Raw genomic sequence first — 26,633 nt, 5'->3', positions numbered from 1 at the left:
CAGTCACGGTACAATTTCTTCTACTGTAGTCACTGGAGAAAGCAGAATTCTGGCACTTAGAATGTTCCACGTACTGTTTTTTCTCCTTCATCCTCCGTGTAGTAAAATTAAAATTTAACACAAAGTTATCAGCTCAAACTTGTCGTTAACTTTTACTACTTAAATAAAATGTGAGAAATCCTTACTTTGCTCAGAGGTTGTGTCCCTTGTAACCTTAAGCCAGATAAAATACAAGGTTCATATCACCTCAGTATAACTTCCTGAATCACCTTGACTTTCATTTGTTTCATCATTGCAGAGCTTAAATTTTTAAAAATTGAAAACTTAAAGCTTGTTTTTATTCCAGTACTGAATGAAGGTCCAGTGATCCACTGTAAGTTAGTGAGTTTTGAGAAGATTTGTACCTCAGGCTGAGGTTCTGGATGTAGGATTGCTCGCAGAGCTAGAAGGTTCGTTTTCAGACGTCTTGTCACCATATTAGGTAACATCATCAGTGAGCTTCCAGATGAAGCACTGGTGGTATGGCCCACTTTCCATTTATGTGTTTGGGTTTCCTTGGGTGGTTGATGCCATTTCCTGTGGTGACATCATTACCTGTGGTGATGTCATTTCCCATTCTCTTTCTCAACGGGTGGCAAATGGGATCTAAGTCAATGTGTTTGTTAATAGAGTTCCAGTTGGAATGCCATGCTTCTAGGAATTCTCATGCATGGCTCTGTTTGGCTTGTCCGAGGGTGGATGTGTTGTCCCAGTCAAAGTGGTGTCCTTCCTCATCTGTATGTAAGGATACTAGATGAGTGAGGGTCATGTCTTTTTGTGGCTCGTTGATGTTCATGAATCCTGGTGGCTAGTTTTCTGCTGTTTGTCCAAAGTAGTGTTTGTTACAGTTCTTGCAAGGTATTTTGTAAATGACATTAGTTTTACTTGTTGTCTGTATAGGGTCTTTCAAGTTCATTAGCTGCTGTTTTAGTGTGTTGGTGGGTTTGTGGGCTACCATGATGCCAAGAAATCTTGAGTAGTCTGGCAGTCATTTCCAAGATGCCTTTAATGTAGGGGAGAGTAGCTCGGGTTTCTGGACGTGTTTTGTCTGCTTGTTTGGGTTTGCTGCTGAGAACTGAGAAAGCCAAACACATAATAAAAAGCAGCCATACCACCAATGTTTCACCCGGAGGCTCGCTGATGATGTTGCCTAGTGTGATGACAAAAGGTCTGAAAACGGACCTTTCAGTTCAGCGAGCAAACCTACATCCAGATCCACTGTAAGTGTTACTGATACGAACAAGGAGAAAAGAAAAAGTCATAACATAATTTCATGATTGTATTATTTCCTTCACAGTTTTATATGTTACAGTAAAATGCATTTTATATGGTGATTGCAGCTGGGAAAACATTTTAATTGATGTACTCAATTTAGATTATTGCTCCTTCACAGAATCTTACTATAGGTTTGAGTGTTGCTAGCTCAGTTAAGTAATGAAGGGCTTCCTCAGTGTAATTGTTTGTTCTTAAAGTGTAAACAAAAACTCCTTATGGATCTTCTGGATGTATTGCATAACTTTGTGGCAATAATCTTTGTGTCATTCGTCATGGCAAATGATCAAATTATTCATTTAGAGTCATAGAGATGTACAGCATGGAAACAGACCCTTCAGTCCAACTTGTCCATGCCGACCAGATATCCCAACCCAGTCTAGTCCCACCTGCCAGCACCTGGCCCATATCCCTCCAAACCCTTCCAATTCATATACCTTTCCAGAGGCCTTTCAAATGTTGCAATCGTACTAGCCTTCACCACTTCTTCTGTCAGCTCATTCCATACACACACTACCCTCTGCGTGAAAAGGTTGCCGCTTAGGTCTCTTTTATATCTTTCCCCTCTCACCCGAAAACTATACCCTCTAGTTCTGGACTCCCCCACCGCAGGTAAAAGATTTTGTCTAATTATCCTATCCATGCACCTCATGATTTTATAAGGTCACCTCTATAAGGTCACCCCTCAGCCTCTGACACTCCAGGGAAAACAGCCCTAGCCTATTCAACCTCTCCCTCTAGCTCAAATCCTCCAACCCTGACAACATCCTTGTAAATCTTATTTGAACCCTTTCAAGTTTCACAACATCTTTCCAATAAGAAGGAGACCAGAATTGCATGCAATATTCCAACAGTGGCCGAACCAATGTTCTGTACAGCGGCAACATGACCTCCCAACTACTGTACTCAATACTCTGACCAATAATGGAAAGCATACCAAACTCCATCTTCACTATCCTATCTACCTGCAACTCCACTTTCAAGGAGCTATGAACCTGCACTCCAAAGTCTCTTTATTCAGTAACACTCCCGAGGCTAGGAGGTTTGGTGAATGTATTTTGTTTTTTAATCATTAAGGTTATCTAACATTCTGGAGCATTCAAGGTTCACTGTGGCATCAGTAATTTGCAGGACTTCGGAAACCATTGGATTTGTACAAACTAGTAGTTCTGCACAGGAAATTCTGTGAAGAATTATGAACAGAATCCATTTCAAAGGATAACTAAATTACTATGTCGAGGTTCTTTTCACAGTCTTGATTAACTGTTCCTCAGTTTTATTATCTGAAGCCTCAGGCATTTTCAGAATTTTAATATTTCTCAGACATCAATGGTAACTTTTGTATTTAACATCATGCATGGTTTTAGATTAGATTCCCTACAATGTGGAAACAGGTCCTTCGGCCCAACCAATCCACACTGGCCCTCCAAAGAGTAACCCACCCAGACCCATTTCCCCTCTGACTAATGCACCTAACACTATGGGAAATCTAGCATGACCAATTCACCTGACTTGCTCATCTTTGGACTGTGGGAGGAAATCAGAGCACCCAGAGGAAACCCACGCAAACACAGGGAGAATGTGCAAACTCCACACAGAGTCGCCCGAGGCTGGAATCGGACCTGGGACCCTGGTGCTGTGAGGCAGCAGTGCTAACCACTGAGCCACTGTACCACCCCAAATGATTCGGTAACAAATAATTCTGTACATCTATGTGCCTGCATGATGATGCTTTTGCAGATCGCACTGGAGGTTCTGTCATACACTGATGTCAGGTGCCTGTAACATACTGAAGAAACTATAAATATGATCTGCACCATCACTGATACCTATTCAGACGTTATTCCTTTTGTACTTTTGAGTGCTGTCAGTGGTGTTAGATGTACGCATCTGCCCTTGAAACAGTTCTAGTTAAATAAAATCTTCTGCAATTATAATTACGACATCTTGTCATTCATTTACATTTATTTGTTTGCAGTTGTCTTTGGCTGCCCTTTATCTTTTCAAATTAAAAACAATACTATAAAATTCAGGAGGTCTGCATCTGTATTTTCTATGTAGGCCAACCAATCTAAACAATAGAATTGTCTTCTCTGCCACTTCATTTATCCTTTGGATTCAAGTGTTTAATTTCACATTCAAATGCTTAAAATAAGAAACAAATGAAATAGTGTCGGTGAAGCTTTTGATTTGATAGATAAGAGATTATTTCCTGCTCAGGATTGATTTATTGACCTAGTTGTAATCAAGGATGTCAGTTCTAAGTCATAGACACCTGGTTATGCTCTTGATCAAGAGGAAATGACATACAATTTATAATGACTGTACTTGAATTTCAAGATTACAGTTACAGTTTTGAATATCTCAATCATTTCTATTATGATTTTGGCTGTTTTTTATTACGCAGGCCATTACCTGTGACATTATCAAAAAGAATATAACACATCTTAGTATGTGTTATTTCCTTGAAAATGGAGGATTTCTATTTTTAAACATGTCTTTGGAATTCAAAACAGTTCTGTATTATGATATGATGGTTTGGCAGTTGATTAGCCTTTGAGTGCATTTATCTGTACTTGCTTTGAACTGTAACAACATTAGTAATAACATGAGCATACTTATCTGGGTGCCTGTCTATTATACTCTGCCTCCTGCTGCTGAATGGGCAGATGGTCAGGCGAGCAGTGTTTCTCTACATGACTTTGATGTACAGTACTGCTTTTTACTTAAGTCAGGACGTAATTTCAAGCTTGTTGCAAGGGGAGTAAGGCCATCTGTGCTGGATTGTCATTCTTTTCTCCTCCTATCATTAGCATGTTAGAAACTGGGTAGAAGTCATTCCTGGTGCAGCTGCTATCAATGCCAGGTAGACATAAAAGGAGAGCAGTTAATTGCCTGTGTTAGTTGCTATGCCTTGGGGTTGCATGATAAATTCACATTTACTATTTTAATTTAAATTTACTGTTCAACAGTTGTATTTTGATAAAAAGGAAAGGCTATGTTTTGATTGTATTTATCAGGCAATTTATAATTCAGTAAAATTATCATTTTTGGATCAAGTCATTAAAGGTAATCTATTTGAAATATGCAGTGTTTAATTGGTATAGGTCAAGCAGCAGGTTTTAAATTTGTATACCCTGGTTGTGTTTGGTAACTTCATAACCAGATATAGAACCTATGGAAAATTATGCTTAATGGTTGTCGTCGACATCAGCCCAAAAAGAGAGGATAATGAAATAAGATTAATTGTAAGAACATGCCTGTAGGTCACAATTGGTCTTATTCAATAGAGAGATTATTTACAATCATTGCATTGCATGCCAGTTCATCACCAACATTTCCTACTCCGATATTGCCCATCACAAACCATTCCTCACTTGTGTTACTCCTAAAAGTCTAAACTCTACATTTTTTACTTCCATTCTCAATTTTTCCAATATTCTTCTCTTTGGCCTTCCAAACTCCTCCCTATATAAACTGTAAATCATCCAGAGCTCTGCCAAGTTCATCATCTCCCATATAAGATCTATTTTGCTACTTTTGCTGATCTTCAATGCTTCTTTTTAAACAGTGCATTAGCTTCAAAATTCTAATCTCTAAATTCTTAACTAGAAGTGCAGCTTTGACAAATCCCTGCAACCCTGTGTCCTTTTCACTCTTCTAATTAAGAATTGCTTCCTCTGTTCTATGCTCTATGTTGGCAACATAGTCTTCATATCATTCCCTTCCACTCTTGAACTCTCCACGCATCACCACTTCATGTCTTCAATTTCAGCCTCCTCCTTAAAGCACATCTGACAGCATCTTTGGCAAACTTGGTTAGAAATACATTTTAAATAGAAATTGTTGTGAATAATGTTGGATCTTCAGCTACTTTATTTCTGTGCAATTTCTAAAGAATGAATACTCAATAGTAGAGAAGAGATCTTGTGTGTATTTCCAAATGGCATGTGCCAATGTTTTCTTTAAAAGTTGCCTTCAGTATTGCTGTCATCAGGCTGACATTTTCACTTCTTCTTTAGCAGATTACGGTGCATAGTCATGCACCGAGTCAACAATTGGTGCTGCAGTTTAGTCCATTCATCAGATTCCCTTACAATGAACACAGCTGATATTAAAATTTAGCACAAATGCAGAGAATGCTTTACTGTAAATATACAACATGATCACAGGTATGGAAGACTACTCCATTCAGCTACTTAAATTAAAGATCCATCCAGAATGCCCCTAAGTAGTCCCCATTCCAGCATCAAATGAGTTTTAAATGATTCCATCATACTCCGCTACAAACTTTTACTGAAGACTTGGGGAAGTAGGCCGAGAAACGGCGAATGGAGTTTGAAAAGATAAGAGTGAAGTCTTGCATTTTGGAAAGTCCAATCAAGGTAGGAGTTTCATGATGAATGACAGGTCCTTAAAGAGTGTAAGTGGAACAGAGGGATCTTGGAGTTCAAGTCCACAGTTCTCTGAAAGTGGAGTCACAGATGGACAAGGCAGTGAAGAAGACTTTTGGCACACTGGCCTTCATCAGTCAGGGTACTGCGTATCGAAATTGGGAAGTTATGTTGCAGTGGTACAGGATGTTGATGAGGCTACTTTTGGGAGTGTTGTGTTCAGTTTTGGTTACTTTGCTAGAATCATAGAGTCATAAAGATGTACAGCATGGAAACAGACCCTTCAGACCAACCCATCCATGCTGACCAGATATCCCTACCCAATGTAGTCCCACCTGCCAGCGCCCGGCCCATATTCCTCCAAACCCTTCCTATTCATATACCCATCCAAATGCCTCTTAAATGTTGCAATTGTACCAGCCTCCACCACATTCTCTGGCAGCTCATTCCATACATGTACCACCCTCTGCGTGAAAACGTTGCCTCTTAGGTCTCTTTTATATCTTTCCCCCTCACCCTGAACCTATGCCCTCTAGTTATGAACTCCCCGACCCCAAGGAAAAGACTTTGTCTATTTATCCTATCCATGCCCCTCATAATTTTGTAAACCTCGATAACGTCACCCCTCAGCCTCCGACGCTCCAGGGAAAACAGCCCCAGTCTCTCCCTGTAGCTCAGACCCTCCAACCCTGGCAACATTCTTGTAAATCTTATTTGAACCCTTTCAAGTTTCACAACATCCTTCAGATAGGAAGGAGACCAGAATTGCATGCAATATTCCAACAGTGGCCTAACCAATGTCCTTAACAGCGCAACATGACCTCCCAACTCCTGTACTCAATACTCTGACCAATAAAAGAAAGCATACCAAATGCCGCCTTCACTATACTATCTACCTGCGACTCCACTTTCAAGGAGCAATGAACCAGCACTCCAAGGTCTCTTTGCTCAGCAACACCCCCTAGGACCTTATCATTAATTGTATAAGTCCTGCTAAGATTTGATTTCCCAAAAGGCAGCACCTCACATTTATCTGAATTAAACTCCATCTGCCACTTCTCAGCCTATGGGCCCATTTGGTTAAGATCCTGTTGTGATCTGTGGTAACCCTCTTCACTGTCCACTACACCTCCAATTTTGGTGTCATCTGCAAACTTACTAACTTGTACCTCTTATGCTCGCATCCAAATTATTTATGTAAATGACAAAAAGTAGAGGACTCAGCACCAATCCTTGTGGCACTCCACTGGTCACAGGCCTCCAGTCTGAAAGACAACCCTCCACCACCACCCTCTGTCTTCTACCTTTGAGCCAGTTCTGTATCCAAATGGCTTGTTCTCCCTGTATTCCATGAGATCTAACCTTGCTAATCAGTCTCCCATGGGGAACCTTGTCGAATGCCTTACTGAAGTCCATATAGATCACATCTACTGCTCTGCCCTCACTCTTCTTTGTTACTTCTTCAAAAAACTCAATCAAGTTTGTGAGACATGATTTCCCACGCACAAAACCATGTTGGCTATCCCGAATCAGTCCTTGCCTTTCCAAATACATGTACATCCTGTCCCTCAGGATTCCCTCCAACAACTTGCCCACCACTGAGGTCAGGCTCACTGGTCTATCGTTCTCTGGCTTGTCCTTACCACCCTTCTTAAACAGTGGCACCATGTTTACCAACCTCCAGTCTTCTGGTACCTCACCTGTGACTTGATGATACAAATATCTCAGCAAGAGGCCAAACAATCACTTCTCTAGTTTCCCACAGAGTTTTCGGGTACACTTGATCAGGTCCTGGCGTTTATCCACCTTTACCCGTTTCAAGACTTCCAGCTCCTCTGTATTATGGACATTTTGTAAGATGTCACCATCTATTTCCATGCAGTCTACATCTTCCATGTCCTTTTCCACAGTAAATATTGATGCAAAATACTCATTTACTATCTCCCCCATTTTCTGTGGCTCCACACAAAGGCCACCTTGCTGATCTTTGAGGGGCCCTATTCTCTGCCGAGTTACCCTTGTGTCATTACTGTATTTGTAAAAACCCTTTGGATTCTCCTTAATTCTGTTTGCCAAAGCTATCTCATGTCCCCTTTTTTCCCTCCTGATTTCCCTCTTTCCCCAACTAGTGGAAATAGTTAATCTTTGTCAACCATGTCTTTTACGTCAATATATTGAAGACTTCGAGGGCGGCACAGTGGTTAGCACCGCTGCCTCACAGCGCCAGCGACCCGGGTTCAATTCCCGCCTTGGGCAACTGTCTGTGTGGAGTTTGCACATTTTCCCCATGTCTGTGTGGGTTTCCTCTGGGTGCTCCGGTTTCCTCCCACAGTCACAAAGATGTGCAGATTAGGTGAATTGGCCATGCTAAATTGTCCGTAGTGTTAGGTGTAGGAGAATGGGTCTGGGTGGGTTGCTCTTCGGAGGGTCGGTGTGGACTTGTTGGGCCAAAGGACCTGTTTCTGCACTGTAAGTAATCTAATCTATACTCCTACTTTCTTTATACTCTTTGAAGGATTCACTCTATCTATCCTGTCTACGCCTTACATATGCTTCCATATGCTTCCTTCTTTTTCTTAAACAAACCCTCAATTTCTTTTGTCATCCAGCATTACCTATATTTACCAGCTTTTCCTTTCACCCTGACAGGAATATACATTTTCTGGATTCTCATCATCTCATTTCTGAAGGCTTCCCATTTTCCAGCCGTCCCTTTACCTGCGAACATTTCCCCCAATTAGGTTTTTAAAGTTCTTGCCTAATACTGTCAAAATTGGCCTTTCTCCAATTTAGAACTTCAACTTTTAGATCTGGTCTATCCTTTTCCATCACTATTTTAAATCTAATAGAATTATGCTCGCTGGCCTCAAAGTGCTCTCCCATTCACACCTCAGTCACCTGCCCTGCCTTATTTCCCAAGAGTAGGTCAAGTTTTGCACCTTCTCTCGTAGGTACATCCACATACTGAATCAGAAAATTGTCATGTACACACTTAACAAATTCCTCTCCATCTAAACCTTTAATACTATGGCAGTCCCAGTCTATATTTGGAAAGTTAAAATCCCCTACCTATAACCACCCTATTATTCTTACAGATAGCTGAGATCTCCTTACAAGTTTGTTTCTCAATTTCCCTCTAACTATTGGGGGGGTCTATAATACAATCCCAATAAGATGATCATCCCTTTCTTATTTCTCAGTTCCACCCAAATAACCTCCCTGTATGTATTTCCAGGAATTTCTTCTATACAGCTGTAATGCTATCCCTTATCAAAAATGCGACTCCCCCTCCTCTCTCGCCTCCCTTTCTATCCTTCCTGTAGCATTTGTATCCTGTTAGGCCCCTTGCATTGAAATAAATGCACTTTAATTTATTAGGCCTACCTTGTCCCTGCTTGCCCTGACTGTTTGACTCGCTGCTGTTCTCAACTGTACTAGTCTCAGATTGATCTCTTTCCTCACTATCTCCCTGGGTCCCACCTTACTAGATTAAATCCTCCCAAGCAGTTGTCGCAAATTTCCCTGCCAGTGTATTAGTCCCCTTCCAATTTAGGTGCAATCCGTCCTTCTTGTACAGGTCACTTCTACCCCAAAAGAGACTCCAATGATCCAAAAAGGTGAATCCTTCTCCCATACACTAGCTCCTCAGCCATCTATCTGCTCTATTCTCCTATTCCTGCCATCACTAGCCTGTAGCACTGAGAGTAATCCAGATATTACTATTCTCAAGGACCTCCTCTTTAAATTTCTGCCTAACTCTCTGTAATCTCCCTTCAGAATCTCAACCTTTTCCTTCCTATGTCGTTGATTCCAATTCGGACAATGACCTCTTGCTGGCCCTTCTCCCCCGTGAGAATATTCTGCTCCCTCTCTGAGACATCCTTGATCCTGACACCAGGGAAGGAGCACACCATTCTGTTTTTCGCTGCTGGCCACAGAAACATTTGTCTGTACCTCAGACTACAGAATCCCCTTACACAATTGATCTCTTGGAAGCTGACGTAACCCTCATTGCATTAGAGCCAGTCTCAATACCAGAAACTTGGCTGTTCGTGCTACATTCTCCTGAGAATCCATCACCCCCTACATTTCCCAAAACGGCATACCTGTTTGAAATGGGTATATCCACAAAAGACTCCTGCACTAGGTGCCTACCTCTCTTACCCTTCCTGGAGTTAATCCATCTATGTGACTGTATCTGAGACTTTCCCCCCTTCCTATAACTGCCATCCATCACATACTGTTGCTGTTGCAAGTTCCTCTATGCCTCTGTCTCTCCAACCGATCCATTCGATCTGATAAGATTCGCGTTCAACAGCATTTATGGCAGATATAATCCGCAGTATCCCTTAAACTCTCTTTAAACTTCTGACAAGAAGTACATGTCACTGTACTAACGGCCATTTTTGCTCCTTCACAATCTACAGACCCAGAAAAAACACTGTCTTATTCCTCTACAAAACACTGCCCCAGGTTAAATTAATAGTTATGGTGTGTATTTTAAGTTTAATCAAGAGACATATCTCCAAAAACACACAAGCAAGAAAGAACCTACTCTACTCACTACTGCAGCATTTCTGTTGAACACACTTAAAACAACGATTAACTTACCTGATTCTGTGCTGTGAACTTCGCCCAAACAGGTTCCTCCAAGTTTAGTTGTGAATTTTACTGTTTGTTAATTTTCCCAGACGCACTCCGATGTCCAGTGACACATGAATTCAAACAGCAAAGGCAGTAACTGTACAGGTTCTCTCTCTCTCTCCTGCACTGTCCTCACCATGTGCTTCCTTTATCTGTTCTTCTCCCTTTTAAAGCTGCTGCTGTTTTGACTTTTTTTTCCCAAAGTTCCAAAACAATACAACAGTATATGAAACAGTAATTGCTGCTCCTGGAATTCAAGGAAATCATCTCCAGCACCTAAAAAACCATAATAAAGCTGTTACAGCCAGACATTTTTCCCGTCCTCTATCTTGGATTACCCAGAATCTGTTATGGGAAGGATGTTATTAAACTAGAAAGATTGCAGAAGAAATTTACAAGGATGTTGCCTGGGCTGAATAGTCTGAGTTATGGGGAGAGCTTGGATAAACTAGAACTTGTTTCCTTAGCGCATAGGAGACTGAAGGGGGAACCTTATAGAGGTTTTTGAGATCCTGAGAGGCATGGATAGGGTGAATGCACTCAGTCTTTTTTCCCAGGGTTGGGGAATCGAGGACTGGACGGCATCACTTTAAGGTTAGAGGGGAAAGAAGAAATGGGATCCTGAGGGGTAACTTGTTTACACAGAGGGTGGTGCACATATTGAATGAGCTGCCAGTGAAGTGGTTGAGGCAGGTACGTTAACAAGATGTAAAAGGCATTTGCATAAATATATGGATGAGAAAGGTTTAGAAGGATATGGGTCAAGTGCAGGCAAATGGGATTAGCGTGGATGGACGTTTTGGTCGGCATAGACCAGTATGGGCCTAAGGGCCAGTCTCCTTGCTGTAGGACACTAAGACTTCAAATGTTGATCAGTTTTTTTTTGGTGAAAACTTTCCTGATTTTGATCCTATAATCACACCTTACAAGTTTGAACATCTTGGATTTTTCTGGCTGTCTCAAATTAATTCAAGTACTTCTCTGGATTTTTAAGTTTTCTACACAATTTATATAGTCTACATTATAGACATCTACTTTCAGAATTTAAGATCCTAATTTTTTCAAAGTTGTTTAAGATTTCGGTTCACAAAGGGACTGAAAGAGAACAAAAGCTTACTAATTCAGGTTTGACTCATCATCATAATAAATTAGGTAAAAACAATGACTGCAGATGCTGAAAACCAAATACTGGATTAGTGGTGCTGGAAGAGCACAGCAGTTCAGGCAGCATCCAACGAGCAGCGAAATCGACGTTTCGGGCAAAAACCCTTCATCAGGAATTCCTGATGAAGGGCTTTTGCCCGAAACGTCGATTTCGCTGCTCGTTGGATGCTGCCTGAACTGCTGTGCTCTTCCAGCACCACTAATCCAGTATCATAATAAATTAGCCATTTCTTCCAAATCTATATAATAGCACCATCAACACAAAGACAATAAGAGGCTCTCAGTGTGTACTTAACCCTTTTAATATTGTTGGCTTCTGTATTTTGTTAGCATGTTCTGTCTGTCAAATTGGCAGGATTGATGCTTTGGAACCTGGATAACTTAACGATTCAAAAACATTTTGTGTTTAATATTGCACAAAGGGACGTTCTTTTTTTAGTGCTGGTTTTGTTTAATTGACCTTGCAAGAATTTGGATTGGCTGAAAATGCATCTAAATAAGATGTGACATATTTTCAAATATGAAGTTATCGGTTCAAGGTTTCTAGTTTGACTGTATAAAGTAAAGGATTTTAATTTTTTGTACATTTTCTGCAGGTGTTGCATTTGAGTGTATTTCTTCAAACCCCATATCATTGGTCTTCATAATAGGACTTTGGCCTCGTTCTCTCAGTTTCGCAGTTTGTGTTCTTCATTTTATTAAGGTAAAAGGGGACGACATTAAATTTGTTGAAATTGACTGGTGTGATGTAATGAGGTTTGTGGGGGAAAAAAATGGAAAATGTTGTATTTGAGAATTTAATTGCTTTTAATTTTAAGCCTTGGTTAATAAAACCATTAATAATCTCTGAAAATTAATATATACACCTCAGGATGTGGTTTATTAAACAAAACAACTTCAAAGTGTTGATGGTTAAATAACTCAAATGCAGTTGACTTTTTTGTAACTCATTATCTACTCATTTATATAGAATAATGTGTATGTGTTATGTTTTTCAGTAATATTGTTTGATCTTAGAAATGTACATTTTGTTATAGATTATAGAATGCTCTCTTGTCACGTTAAATATTTGGCATTGCTTGGGTACCACCATTTGGTCAATGATCAGTTGAAACAGTTGATAGTAACGCTATGAAAAGTATTCAACTTAAGTGCATCAAACAATAGCTAAAATTCAGAGGTGCCCCTGAGCTTGAACTTATTTATTAGTTTAACACAGGAAAATGTCTTAAGGTATTCTACAAAAGAGGGGTGATGTGGTCCCAAATATTAAATTGATGAACACTCTGAACTTCCTGTGTTAAGGATTTTGCTTTCACACAATTGCTTTGAAAATATGTAATGTAATTAAATTAAATTATAGTGAGCATGTACCTTAGTGAGGTTGTTAAGCATCCACCAAAACTCAATACAGTGTTGACCACTACATGCAGACCAAAATTTTGTATGGCTAAAGAGTGCCACTGCAATAAGTACCCACAATAATGCAGACATGGCTTATTCCAGTTTCTTTGTTTTTGTCCAGAGGTGAATTATTACATATCACTGATACAAAGTTAGATTCAAGATTCCAAAAATTATTTCCCAAAAATCCAGCATTTTGTTTTCTAAATTAAGACTAGAGCTGCTGGAACAAGTTCTTGAGAATTTTGACAAGTTCTCAGGGAGGTATATCGCTATTTAAGTTATCCATTTCAACTAAGGTCAATGAAAACAGGGAGCTATATGACAGGGAAAAAAAAGAAATGGCTGGAAATACTCTGTATTCTGTAAGTAACTGCATCTGTACAGAGTTAGAAACAAAGTTAATGTTTGAGTTAACATGACTCTTCAGATCTGAAGCTAAGTAGAAATGTGATAAACTTCAAGTCGTTTTAAAGGGATGGAGTGAAAGAAGGAACAAAAGGAAGGATCTAGGATACAGTTGGGGGCAGGGGAGATTGAACGACAATGATGTAATGAAGTTTAAAAACAGAAAGTAAACCATTTGTTCAGAACAAGTGTGAACGGCAGAATAATGAATGAATCTGGTTGAAAACAAAAAAACCAACTGGAGAACAAAATACAAAGTCTGAAATGTTGATTTCATTATTAAGTACACAAAGTGTTCATTCACAAGATAAGGTGAACTTCCATTGTTTCCCAGAACATTGTAGCAGGGCAAGGACTAAAGCATCGGGGTTTTGAGAAAGTCTCAGCCAGAATGGATGGAGGGAAACTAGTAGATGTGCTGTGTTTGGACTTCCATAATGCATTCAACTAGGTACCTCACAAAAGGATAAGTCATAAGTTAAAAGGTGTTGGATGTAATTTATTGGCATGGATAGAGAATTGGCTCATGGGCAGGAAATAGCAAGTGGGAATAAGGGGTTTTTTTTCTGATTGGCAACCCATGATGAATTGGTTTCCACAAAACTGGGACCAGAATTGTTTAGATTAGATTAGATCTCTTAGTATGGAAACAGGCCCTTCGGCCCAACAAGTCCACACCGACCCTCCGAAGAGCAACCCACCCAGACCCATTTACCTCTTCACCTAACACTACAGGTAATTTAGCACGGCCAATTCACCTAACCTGCACATCTTTGGACTGTGGGAGGAAACCGGAGCACCCCCACACAGACACGGAGAATGTGCAAACTCCACACAGACAGTTGCCCAAGGTGGGATTTGAACCTGGGTCACTGGCGCTGTGAGGCAGCAGTACTAACCACTGTGCCACCGTGCTGTGCAATATATATTTACAATATATTTAATGACTTGGAGGAAAGAAGTGAATGTACCAAAAACATTTGGTGCAGGTGTCAAAAATAGGTGGAAAGGTAGGTGCGTAGATTCATAGAGTCAGAGAAGTACAGCACGGAAACAGACCCTTTGGTCCGACTCATCCATGCCGACCAGATGTCCCAACCCAATCTAATTCCATCTGCCAGCACCCGGCCCATATCCCTCCAAACCCTCCTATTCATATGCCCATCCAGATGCCTTTTAAATGTTGTAATTGTACCAGCCTCCACCAATTCCTCTGGCAGCTCATTCTGTACAGGTACCACCATCTGCGTGAAAAAGTTGCCCCTAAGGTTTCTTTAGTATCTTTCCCCTCTCACTCTCAACCTATGCCCTCTAGTTCTGGACTCCCCAATCCCAGGGAAAAAAAACTTTGCCTATTTACTAGTAGATGTCCATGCCCCTCATGATTTTATAAACTTCTATAAGGTTAGCCCTAAGCCTCTGATGCTCCAAAGGAAACAGCCCAGGCATATTCAACCTCCCCCTTTAGCTTAAATCCTCCAACCCTGGCAACAACCTTGTAAATCTTTGCTGAACCCTTTCAAGTTTCACAACATTCTTCTGATAGGAAGGAGACCAGAATTGCATGCAATATTCCAACAGTGGCCTAACCAATGTCCTGTACAGCCGCAACATGACTTCCCAACTCCTGTTCTCAATACTCTGACCAATAAAGGAAAGCATACCGAACACCTTCTTCACTATCCTATCTACCTGCGGCTCCATTTTCAAGGAGCTATGAACCAGCACTCCTGGGACCTTACCATTAAGTGTATAAGTCCTGCTAAGATTTGCTTTCCAAAAATGCCACACCTCGCATTTATCTAAATTAAACTCCATCTGCCACTTCTCAGCCCATTAGCCCATCTGATCAAGATCCTGTTGTAATCTGAGGTAACCTTCTTCACTGTCCACTACACCTCCAATTTTGGTGTCATCTGCAAACTTACTAACTGTACCTCTTATGCTCGCACCCAAATCATTTATATAAATGAAGAAAAGTCGTGGACCCAGCACCGATCCTTGTGGCACTCCACTGGTCACAGGCCTCCAGTCTGAAAAACAACCCTCCACCAACACTTTGAACCAGTTCTATATCCAAATGGCTAGTTCTCCCTGCATTCAGTGAGATCTAACCTACCAAACGGTCTCCCATGGGGAACCTTGTTAAATGCCTTACTGAAGTCCATATAGATCACATTTACTGCTCTGCCCTCAGCAATCCTTTTTGTTACTTCTTCAAAAAACTCAATCAAGTTTGTGAGACATGATTTCCCCCGCACAAAGCTGTGTTGACTATCCCTAATTAGTCCTTGCCTTTCCAAATACATATACGTCCTGTCAGGATTCCCTCCAACAACTTGCTCACCACTGAGGTCAGGCTCACTGGTCTGCAGTTCCCTGGCTTATTCCGACCACCTTTCTTAAACAGTGGCACCACGTTAGCCAACCTCCAGTCTTCCGGCACCTTACATGTGACTATCGATGATACAAATATGTCAGCAAGAGGCCCAACCATCACTTCTCTAGCTTCCCACAGAGTTCTCGGGTACACCTGATCAAGTCCTGGGGATTTATCCACCTTTATGCATTTCAAGACACTCACCACTTTCACCTCTAATATGGACATTTTTCAAGGTGTCACCGTCTATTTCCCTACTTTCTATATCTTCCATGTCCTATAAATATTGATGCAAAATATTCATTTAGTATCTCCCCCATTTTCTGCGGCTCCACACAAAGGCCACCTTGCTGATCTTTGAGGGGCAGTATTCTCCCTCTAGTTACCCTTTTTTCCATTATGTCTTTGTAAAACCCTTTGGAGTCTCCTTAACTTTATTTGCCAAAGCTATCTCAAGTTTCATTTTTGCCCTCCTGATTTCCCTCTTAAGTATACTCCTACTGCCTTTATACTCTAAGGATTCACTCGATCTATCCCGTCTACACCTGACATGTGCTTCCTTTCTTACCCAACTCTCAATTTCTTTAGTCGTCCAGCATTCCCTATACCTACCAGCCTCTCCTTTCACCCTAACAGGAATATACTATCTCTGGACTCTCATTATCTCATTTCTGAAGGCTTCCCATTTTCCAGCCGTCCCTTTACCTGTGAACATCTGCCCCTAATCAGCTTTTGAAAGTTCTTCCTAATACTGTCAAAATTGGCCTTTCTCCAGTTTAGAACTTCAACTTTTAGATCTGGTCTATCCTTTTCCATCACTATTTTAAAACAAATAAAATTGTGGTCACTGGCCACAAAGTGCTCCCCCACTGACACCTCGGTAACCTGCCTTCCCTTTTTCCCAAGCGTAGGTTATGTTTTGCACCTTCTCTAGTAGGTACATCCACAAATTGTTCAGAAAATTTTCTGATTCAAATTTCTCTCCATCTAAACCTATGGCATTCCCAGTCTATGTTTGGAAAGTTAAAATCACTGACCATAACCACCCTATTATTCTTACAGATAACTGAGATCTCCTTACAAATTTGCTTCTCAATTTCCCTCTGATTATTAGGGGGTCTATAATACAATCCCAATAAGTCCCTTTCTTATTTCTCAGTTCCACCCAACTAACTTCCCTGGATTAATTTCTGGGAATATCCTCCCTCAGTACAGCTGTAATGCTATCCCTTATCAAAAACCTGCGAATGAGATACAAACAGTTTATGCAGAGATATTGGAAAGTGGACAAAATGTTGGCGAATAGAATATTAGATGGGAAAATGTGAAGTTGTTAATCTTGGAAAGGAGAACAAAAGAATAGAATATTACTTAAATGAAGAAGGCTGCAGCACAAAGGGACCTGGGGTACTTGTACACAAAATACAGAAAGCTAGCCCACAGTTGTAGCGGGCAATCAAGAAGGCTTGTGATATGTTAGATCTTATTTCAAGAGGGTGGGAGTATAAGCGTAGGGAAGTCTTACTGCGACTGTGGAAGGTGCTGGTGAAATCACATCTGGAGCACTGAGTTGTTTTGGTCCCTTTAAGGAAAGATGTTGTTTCATTGAAGGAAGTTCACAAAGGTTTATCTGGGATGATCCCTGGTATGGAGGAATTGTGTTTCTACTTAAGAAGGTTAGAACTCTATTCACTGAAGAACGAGAGGTGACTTCATTGAAAACTTACAGGATTCTTTATATGCTTGAGGGCAAATGCTGAAAGAATGTGCCCCCTCAGAGGGCATAGCCTCAAAATAAAGGAACCAAAAAAGAGAAAATGCTGGAAAATCTCAGCAAGTCTTGCAACATCTGTAAGGAGAGAAAAGAAGCTGATGTTTCGAGTCTAACTGACCCTTTGTCAAAGCTTTGTCGAAACGCCAGCTCTTTTTTCTCCTTACAGATGCTGCAAGACTTGCTGAGATTTTCCAGCATTTTCTCTTTTTTTGATTTCAGATTCCAGCATCCTCAGTAATTTGCTTTTACTGAAAATAAAAGAGTTCCAATTTAAGACGGAGATAAGGAAAATTTTCTTCTGAGGGTTTTGGAACTCCTTGCCAGAGAATTGTGGGGACAGAGATCTTGTGTATATTTAAGGTTTAATTGGATAGATTCTTGATCAGTAGGGGAAGAAGGTTATAGGGAAAGGGCAAAAAAAAGGCATGTGAAGAATCAGATCAGCCATGATCCTGTTGAATGGTGGAGCAGGCTCAAGGGGCTAAAGAGTCTATTCCTGTTGCTATTTCCTGTGGTCTCGTGGACATCTTATTGTGAAGGATGAATGCAAAATACTAACTTTGAGGCAGAAAAATTGCTGCTTTCCTTGGAAAGAGCTTTGGAATGTTCCACAGTGGAGACAGAGGAGGCAAAACGGTAGATGTTAAACCTCCAGCAATTCTATGGAAACGTGTGGTGGAGCGGTAACAAAGTTTTGGAAGTATTGAAAAATAAACCAAGGAGGGAAGTGTCTTTTTGGCATGCTTAAGTTAGAGAGAAGGGGAACATGTGTTTGGTGGTGGAATCCTGCTGGTGGTGGCAGAAATTACAGATTGTTGGTTTTTTTTTTCAATTTGGACGTTGGTAGGGTGGAAGGCGAGGACATGAGGAACCTTTATCAGAATTCTGTGAGGGAGCAGAGGTGGTAAGTGGGAACTGGGTCAGGTATAGTTAAGGGTCTTGTCAAACACTGAGTGAAATCCTTAGTTGAGGCAAAAGGAAGACTATCAAAAACTCAGTTGTGAAAGATCGCATTGTCAGAATGTAAACAGAGAAATCTCGGAGAATTGAATGGCGTCAGAGATGTATACTACGGAAACAGACCCTTCAGTCCAACTCATCCATACCAACCAGCTATCCTAACTTAGTCCCATTTGCCAGCACATGGCCCATATCCCTCAAAATCTTTCCTGTTCATATACCATCCAAATGCCTCTTAAATGATGTAATTGTGCCAGCCTCCACCACTTACTCTGGCAGCTCATTCCATGCATGCACCACCCTCTGCGTGAAAATGTTGGCCCTTAGGTCTCTCTTAAATTTTTCCCCTCGCACCCTAAACCAACCCAGGGAAAACACAATGTCTATATATCCTATCCATGCACCTCATGATTTTATAAACTTCTATAAGGTCACCCCTCAGCCTCCGATGCTCCAGGGAAAACAGCCCCAGCCTATTCAACCTCTCCCTATAGTTCAAACCCTCCAACCCTGGCAACATCCTTGTTAATCTTTTCTGAACCATTTCAAGTTTCACACCATCCTTCCGATAGGAGGGAGACCAGAATTGAATATTCCAACAGTGGCCTAACCAATGTCCTGTACAGCCGCAACATGACCTCCCAACTCCTGTATTCAATGCTCTAACCAATAAAGGAAAGCATACCAAATGCCTTCTTCACTACCCTATCTACCTGCGACTCCACTTTCAAGGAGCTATGAACCTGCACTCCAAGGTCTCTTTGTTCAACAATACTGCCTAGGACCTTACCATTAAGTGTATACGTCCTACTAAGATTTGCTTTCCAAAAATGCCGCACCTCACATTTATCTAAATTAAATTCCATCTGCCAATCCTCAGTCTATTAGCCCATCTCATCAAGATCCCGCTGTATCTGAGGTCGCCTTCTTTGCTGTTCACTACACCTCCAAGTTTGGTGTCATCTGCAAACTTACTAACTATACATCTTATGTTCACATCCAAATCATTGTTATCAATGACAAAAACAGGATGTGAGGGAGTAGAGTTGAGGTAGCTATGGCTATTATTGAACTTGAAATGAATATTGGTCACCTATCCCTAGTTATTGAGACAGTGTGTCCAAGAAATGAATGATCTGAGAGATTTGGACCATGTGAAGGTGAAAAAGAGGTGAAAGTTATGATTTGTTGGAGTAGTCTCTTGTCAGCATGTCAGGCAGTTGCAATCAAGTGCCCTTATGGGAGGACAGTAGCCAATTGATCAATTGCTGGGAGTGGAGATCCCGAGAGCATCAGTGACAAAGGTTTTGATTTCTTGTCAAGCTGAAAAATGACAAGCAATTTGTAAAAGTCTGAACTTAACCCCAGAGGGTTGAATTTTAACATCTGCTCATAGCAGGAAACTGATAGTTTCAGCAGTGTATTGTCAGTGGCTTTTAAACCCAGCTTTTGCATTTGCCCTCCCAGTTTCCTTATCAGATAGTGAGTGGGCATGATAGGGGTCCACAGTATTTTAGGTCAACTACTTAAAAGCAAAACACTACAAGAATCAAACCTGGATCACTAGAGCAGTCTTTAGGGAGAATCAGAACCGATAGCAAAATGATACCTTTCTAGAGTTGCTGCCTGTCTCAGAAAATGAGATGACATGTATGAAAGTTGCTCAGAAAGTCAGAAATCAGAATGTACTGCCATGGTACTGGATACGATACCAGAAGAGACTTACTGACCTAATCAGGACAGGAAAAATTAGGTGATATGGCACATTTAAGTATATTTGATGTGTATCTAACCCTAACCCTCCTCTGCCTTCCTCAACCTAACTCTGAACATCAGTCCTTACACTAACACATCTTGAAGGTGTACCATTCTTCTCCATCTCAACACCTCTTCACAGTCCCCCTATCAACATCTACTATTCTCTCTCACAGTCACCTTAGTGCAATGTTATGCCTGCCCTGCACAGTGACCTCCATAAGTATTGTCCAACTCCTTGAAAACATTCCATTTCTAATATGCTGAGTTTTTTTTCTCATTACAGGAGAACAGAACACACGTCAGAAGAGTAGGCATAAAAGATAAGCTGAGTCACAACATGCTTTGGCATTGGAAATGGAGAGATGAAAATTTCCGAGCTACCTAGTGACAGAATTAAATTTGATATAACACTCATGTTGTCTTGATGACAATTACCAGTGCAAAGTGGTAACAAAGACAGTTGTCCTGTTCTGGACAATTGTAATTCATATTTTATCTCACGGATCCTACAAGCAAAGGAAATGATAATATCTCGCAAGTGCCTTTGCCTGTCATATACACCCACTCAGTATTACTTCAGAGGCTCTAGCACAGCTGCTGCTTTTCAGTGAAGGCAACTCCAGAATGTCTGCAGGACATAATCAAGTAAATTTGGGTCAGCTTCCAACTGCACCACCTTGGCATGAGCAGCCATCATAGTCAGGACAGATAGTCAACAGCAAGAATGCTAGCAAAGTGACAGCGATAGGAATATGAAAGCTGTCATCCCGAGAGAGGACAGCAAGCTTGTCCTCCAAGTTGCACTGCCATTCTACTAGGTGGGAGGCAGGATGCAGTTGTTGGAATAATTTGTTGGAGTGTATTTGCAACACAGATTCTGAAAGTCCTTTGGTGGACTGATATCCAGAGCGAGGATGACAGTAATCTGAACCTGCATGAACCAAGCTGAGCTTGCATGGCAACATTTCATGACTTGAGCAGGAATTTTCATTGCAACACTTAACATTATGTAGCCACTGCCCATGCTGCAATGGAAGCTGAGACATCTGCCATTAGACATTAGCCGATGGTTGAGTCCTCCACTATTCTCATGGAACTGACCACCTCCGTTCTGGAAAAATGATTTCCAGGATCTGTCTGAAAAGCTAATTGGAGCCAGAATCCTCCATGATTCTTAACAGTGAAAACAGATTGCCTGACAGGCTTGCAAATGTACTAAAAAGCATTTGTGCACATGCATCAGCCATTTTGTACTTACTGGCCCACCAAAACCTCATCTCAGTCTGCTGCTGTAGAACATAACTGAAATATCAGCATTCTGGGATCTGGCACCTGCGAACTCCTTTCCTTCTGCTCCAGCTGCCTATGACTACCCAAAAACTCATCATATGCAAATCCAAACTATGTGCTACACTGTAAAATGTTGAACCAGTATCTGAGCTGCTGGTTACAAGGAGAGTTGAGAGGCAGTCTTTCTTCATTCTTAGTCTTCTCTTCCTTTAGCCCTTCAGTTTTCCACACTACTTGCTGGACACGATGCAGCTAGTCCGGAGTATCTGGAAACAAAGGCATAGTTGGCGTGAGTATGTGGGAGGGAGGAGAGCATAGTTATAATCATCTGCAACATGTGCATCTTAACAGATTGCTGAATGAAGGTGAAGTGGCCTTGAGAAGCTGCATTGCACCAGAACATATTGTGATTTTCAGTTTAAGCCATGCAATTGACCATGGCCTTAATGACAGCCTCTCAAATTATTCCTGCTACATCACGTTTAGGAAGATGTAACAGTTCAGGCTAGCTTTAAGTCATGCTCTGCTGTTAGTGCTGGACTGCGGACGACCGTTATCTTAATGAGCAGCCAGCACAACAAGGAATAATCGCTCCTTGTGATGCTCACCGATCTTGGGCATTGCCTAATGTAGCGACTTTGATTTTGTCACAGTATTTTCTTTTTCACCTCATCCTTGCAGATACATAAACAGATTTCTATTGAGTTTGTTACAGCTTTTCTAACACCAGCATAAATGCAGTCAAGCAATAGAAGAGATGAAATACATCTTAACACTAATGTTAGTGAACGGAGTTGTCAGAATAGAACAAGCAATTTGCTGAATTTTTTAATTAAATTGTTAACACACCGAATTGTCCTCCTTCAGCTATTTATCAACATAAGTAGTCAAAGGAGAATCTCATTTTTTAAAAATCTATTTTTGTTCTGTAAACCTGCATAATCTCAGATTCTTGGATTTCAACTAGCATGCTCATTTCTGTCTGAAAGAAGTGTCATGAAAATAAGTTCAGCCACCTTGTGCGGATGTTTACATCAAGCACAGTCTTTTGCATAAGACCAGAGGTTTACACTTGACACCAATCTCCACCAACCTTTCTTCATCTAACTGTATCGGCAAAACCTTGTTTTCCTCTCTCCGTCATGTATTCATCTGAGTTCCCTTTTTGTGCATCCAAGATGGAATGTCTAGTACTGATTATTTGTAAAATTATTCACAGACTGCTGTAGTTGCAGATAGATAATTTATGTTGGTGCAAGATAATTGATGAGGTACATAGTGCAGCGAAAGTCAACTAGTTCACAGATGGAGAAAGAAATCTTTTGTAGAAAAATAAGTAGCATAATGGATGCACAAGTAGATGCATCAACATGCTGTACCACTGAGATGCAGGAGGGTCCCACGCAGTGACTTTCTGTTCTAAAGTGCATCATGGGGACAATGACAGCCACTTCCCAGAGGGTAAGGAGGAGGAGAAAAGCAGGTGGTGAATCACCCAGGATACTGTCGTGTACTGGCACCAACATAACTGTCAGTATCCAGGTGGTAGACTTGAGTTGTTAAACTGTTTAACAGACTGCCACTTGACACTGTAAATATGTATACATTGAACAAATGGTTGGAGCTGATGGGGACAAGCCAGAAACATCGAAGACAGCAAGATAAACCGAACTACGTTTCCTCCTTTGTAATACTTGGTGTCCCTGTCGCATCATTTTTCTCATCTTCTAGGGCAGGAAGGTGAAAATATGTTTTTAAAATGCAGGTTAAAAACCTTGGGGAAATGGAATAGGTAGAAGCTTAAGTATAAACTCCAATCCAGCTAATGGAGAGAGGAAAGATCTACCTTGGTTATTGCTGCATTTTTAATTATCTGGTATCTACTAATTGGCAAGCAGAGCTGAAAGTAATGCCAAACCCTGTAAAGAGTTATTTGTTGCTGAGATTAGCATCTAAAAATTCACTCTTCAGCTTGAAACCTATAAAATAGGTTTTTAAACCTCAGTAGTAGGATTATTGAGATCAAACTAAGACAGGTGATTATCAAATACAATTGTAAGCATATTCATGTTAATACTCCAGTGTCAAGCAGGAAAATACAAGAACAGTTACAATTAAATCAAATTTGTAGTTAAAATAAGGTTCAGTTCCTCATTAATTGGAGAGAGTTCAGCATTGCACATTTGAATAAGAAAAAGTGAACTGAATGCCATTTTAACTATCTTTAGGGTAAGTAACAGTTTTATGCACACAGACAGTTTTTTGCTTCAAACAGTATATTTTACCAAGACTAATAATTAGATAATAGGCACAGATTAATCAAGGTCTAGTAGAGAACATTCAAAGCAAAGACAGGTATATTGTGAGCATAGATTCAAGTTTTAGCAGATGTGCAACGTTTGATATGCAGCAATGCTTATTTTGTAAAGGGCAAGTTTTTGATTTACATTAAGCTACTGATTTGATGGAAACCCCATTATATTTTCAACTCAAAACATGTTTTTATATTATGCAGATGTGGGTGTGCTATACCTTTGAGTGTCTAAAAGCTAGCATTGACAGCACCAAGTGTTGTCAATAAGACGTAATGCAACAGGGGAAAATTGAACAGTTGAGAGGAGATATCTGCACACTGCCCAGAAAATAGCTCTCTTAAAAGGTACCTTAATCGATCAGTAACCTGTGAAGCAGACTTCCCAAGAAGAAAAAGACAGGATTTCAGAGAAAACTGAAAATGGCCTGGTTTTGAACTGTGTTGTTTTGGAAATCTTAATTGGGAGCTTTATTGGACTCGTATTATAGAAGGTAAGTTAAAAGGTTAGAGGACGGACTTGTAAATAGTTGTTATTTAATTATTCTGTTATTCTTTAAGAAATAAAGTTGTTAATTTTTACTTTTAACTAGTTCTTGGCCTATCATATTTTCATAGATTACTGCATGGGATAATTTTTTTCTGTGCTACTGGTTTTAAATTAAGCAGCTTACCCAGTGTCATTAAAAACAAAACAAACTGAAATTCAACTGTTTAAATTTTTTTTTACTCTTCCGCAAAAAAGGTTAACTGATTGATCCTCTTTGTATAAGCCAAAATGTAAAATCAGCAACACACATTTCATTGTAAACTGAATTCCCAGCGCATTTTATGCAACGATTTTAATGAAGTCTGAAGAGTTGCATGTGGGATCTCCTGGATACCAGTGTGATCCAGAGCAAACGTGCCTGAATTAAGTGTGTGAAGTTCAGGCCTCTTCAGCTTTGAGTTTAACTGATTACCCGCAGCCGACTCATCTCCAGTCTCACATTCCTGCCTTTGAATACAAATCAAATCCAAATTACCTTAACTGAGGGGTGTGACCACCTCTTGTAGCAAAGTGTCCAGGTAAATTTCCCCTTCCTCTGATTTGGTGAAATGTCTGCAGCATTGACTCCAGCTCTTCAATATTCAAAGCTCCTTGGTCTGTAAACAGCTGCTGTAGGTGTTCACTCTGGGCAATCATGGTGTCTCACAGCTCCCACATGTTACAGGAACAATACATCACCTGACCAGTGATGTATCTCTTTCATAACTGATTAATCAATCAGTATAGTTGCTCTGCTGTGCCCTTGTCTGTAGTGTTTTTTTTAAAAACAGTATCAACCTTATTCCTGGCAAGTGTTATGGACCAGGCCTCCATAAAATATTTTAAGAGGGTAGCCTAGATCCTAATCTTTTCTTATTTTAAAGGTAGATAGAATGTGCTGTGTTCCAGATGTGATGTGACTGATCAAATCACTCAACGTTAAGCAAAACACAATTTATTTAAACATTATAGTTAAAATACAAACAAAAGAGGCATTTAGAATAACTTGACTACTGGAAAACTTAATCAAATAATAGATACGATAACCATTACACATTAACCATTCTAACATAGTAATATCCCATAAACACATCCTTGGCAAAAAGGCAAATTCACACACAGATTTTTACATGTAGTTCTCTAATCCAGGAAGAAGAAACATCAAGAGAAATTTAAGAGGGGAGCAGCTAGGAATCAGTCACTGAAGCTTTCGACACTTTTGAGACTCCAACAGCTTCTGATGGTAAAAAAAATCAAAAAGCCTTACTTGAGAGAACTGGCTGCACCCATTCAGGCTGATTTTTAAAAAACCCAAGGCCTCACAAGTTGTTTACTCTGATGGTTCTGGTAGCCTGCTTGGCGCCTATGCTTTACAACCTCTTAAAAAAAACGGACAAAATATGCTTGAAAGTCGCAGCATCATCACACAAGGTAATTATTTTAAAAAAGAGAAACATATCACAGATCGTACTTGTACTTTAAAGACTAACATTTATCACAAATCAGCTGTTTTGTTTAGACAAAAGCAAACAAACACTTCCCTCCTTTCCCTCATTGATGCCTTGAAAGATTTAGCTCTAACACTGTCACAAGTCACACTTGCAAATGCTAAATTGCACTAAGTTGGCTACTTATATGTGCTCGGAATTTAAAACAAGACATGTTTGAGTCACTTAATGAGGATCCAATTTCTGCTGATTCTTAATTAATCAGTTCTTTCACTGCAAGCCTTGGTGGGGAACAAAAAACCCTACTTAAGGCTATTATCCACATAATTTGAGCTGTAGATTTCAGTTTAATGCCTACAGGCTAAATGAGGCTAAAAGTAGGGCTTGGGGAAACTTTTCTTAAGACTAGCACTCTCAGAATTTCAATTAGAGATTTAATACCAACTGCACATTAAATTATGCTAGATTAGATTTGTACAGTTAAAGGTTTAGACTTCCTTACCCAATAAATGTGTGCATTCAGACCGAGCTTGAAATGAGATCATCCATGGTGAATTCACACTTGAATTGGTGAATATAAAGTAAACCATCTCATACTCTGCTCAAAAATGTGGGTTAGCATTAAACAAAAACTTCTTCCTGCACCATTGTCAACTCTTAATACTTCCTCACGGAGTGATTACCAATAAGTACTTTACTGTAGCCAGTTTTCTCAGCTCTGTGCCAAGCAGGGTCTTAATTGACACTGCCAAACTCATTTCACCATGGACTATTCCAGCTGTCACAGTAAACCTTCAACCTATCATTCTGGACTAGATTCAAAGCCAGGTTCTAGAGGAAAAGCAAATTATTGTGAGG

At 40.3% G+C, this 26,633-nt stretch overlaps 1 protein-coding gene across 1 annotated transcript in view; it reads left to right on the top strand.

Annotated features, from left to right (window-relative positions):
- Positions 1-26,633, top strand: part of LOC140478699 (uncharacterized) — a 75,920-nt gene that overhangs the window by 14,788 nt on the left and 34,499 nt on the right. The window contains exons 2-3 of the mRNA XM_072572002.1: positions 12,110-12,216; positions 21,701-21,776. Of these exons, the coding sequence (XP_072428103.1) occupies positions 21,734-21,776 (43 nt within the window). The 5' untranslated portion in view covers positions 12,110-12,216; positions 21,701-21,733. The remainder of the gene's footprint in view (positions 1-12,109; positions 12,217-21,700; positions 21,777-26,633) is intronic.

The sequence above is a fragment of the Chiloscyllium punctatum genome, chromosome 6 (genome assembly GCF_047496795.1).
Source record: "Chiloscyllium punctatum isolate Juve2018m chromosome 6, sChiPun1.3, whole genome shotgun sequence".
Lineage (NCBI taxonomy): Eukaryota > Metazoa > Chordata > Chondrichthyes > Orectolobiformes > Hemiscylliidae > Chiloscyllium > Chiloscyllium punctatum.
Note: the sequence above shows the minus strand (reverse complement) of the source record. Positions and strands in the feature narration are given on the sequence as shown.